This window comes from Trichinella spiralis (assembly GCF_000181795.1).
Source record: "Trichinella spiralis strain ISS 195 chromosome Unknown Scfld2883, whole genome shotgun sequence".
In the NCBI taxonomy this organism is placed as follows: Eukaryota; Metazoa; Nematoda; class Enoplea; order Trichinellida; family Trichinellidae; genus Trichinella; species Trichinella spiralis.
In genome coordinates, this window is record NW_003529822.1 from 1 (window position 1) to 1,147 (window position 1,147).

Genomic DNA, 1,147 nt, shown 5'->3' on the forward strand with positions numbered 1-1,147 from the left:
TGGTCAGATAATGAGTTTATCTGAAAATGCCTGCGCAGCCGATGTTAATAATTCCAGACCTCCAATTTTCATGGCAGGAATTGATGGCTTGTGCAATCTACGATGGCTTCATAGTGCTCAGATACAGTGAGATGCCAGTATTTGTCGGGTAAGCGCGCAATGTTATGAAGCTTGTGGTGCAGTATGCACTGACTTCACATCACTTGGATGATCTGTGAGAAAATTTCTCAGATGTGAGGTAGCTAAATCACAGATTGAACTAAAATGCTTTTGCCTAACATATGGGAAATGTAACAGCAGTACATGTGTGTGGTCTAGCAACATTTCAGAAAATCTTTCGTTCTGAATGCTGTTAACCTAGCCCACAATAATTACTGCAGAATTTTTCTTCATGTCAAGCTAGTGAACCAGGATAGGTCTGTTTCCATCGCAAAAAGTCATTACATGTCAAATTATGAAAACAAAAAATGACTTAGATAAGCACGTTTATTTAACATCTCTTTGTTCAGTTATCTCTTCTTCAAGCTGTTCATTTGTTGCTTGTATATTTCTGTAGAATAACGCAATTAGATAATAAAGATATTTAATTGGTAAAGAACAAAACCGTCAATTCTATTTTTCATATTTCACTCCTCAATGCTTATCATTAGCTTGTGCTATTTTCCGTATCGTAGGTTTGAGATGTGTTTTTGAATGATGAGAATAAATAATAATGAATTTCAGTTTGTATCTCAAAGAACTGACATAAGCCAATACACAAAGGAAGATGCCACACGCTCAAGTGCACAAATCATAATGACAAATACGGATTGTGAATAAACATAAAAACAATGGCCTAATGTAGCACATTATTATTGTAATATTGCAGCCAATCCATTTTTTCAACATAACGATTAGTTGGTTGCCGTGGCACAGCGTCTACAAGTTTAGAAATGGACTTTTTCCACGTTATCGTTGTATTGCCCATCTTGTCCATGGTATATATTGTATTAAAGTTCTGATCTGCTTGTTGTTGTAAAATGGAAATTTCTGTACTATCCATTTGCTTAGTTCTGAAGCGCTTATATCGAATAGTAGAAAAGTTTCTGCGAAAACAGTCTGTTGATCATCATAGATGTAAAGAAGTAAAATGCAAAAGCAAACTTAC

General features: G+C 35.3%; 1 protein-coding gene across 1 annotated transcript; it reads left to right on the plus strand.

Annotated features, from left to right (window-relative positions):
• Positions 1-26: 26 nt before the first annotated feature.
• Tsp_15230 (hypothetical protein) lies at positions 27-748 on the plus strand. Its single transcript, XM_003368215.1, has 2 exons — positions 27-148; positions 724-748. Exons 1-2 carry the CDS (start codon positions 27-29, stop codon positions 746-748), a joined length of 147 nt encoding a protein of 48 aa, XP_003368263.1.
• Positions 749-1,147: the final 399 nt, after the last annotated feature.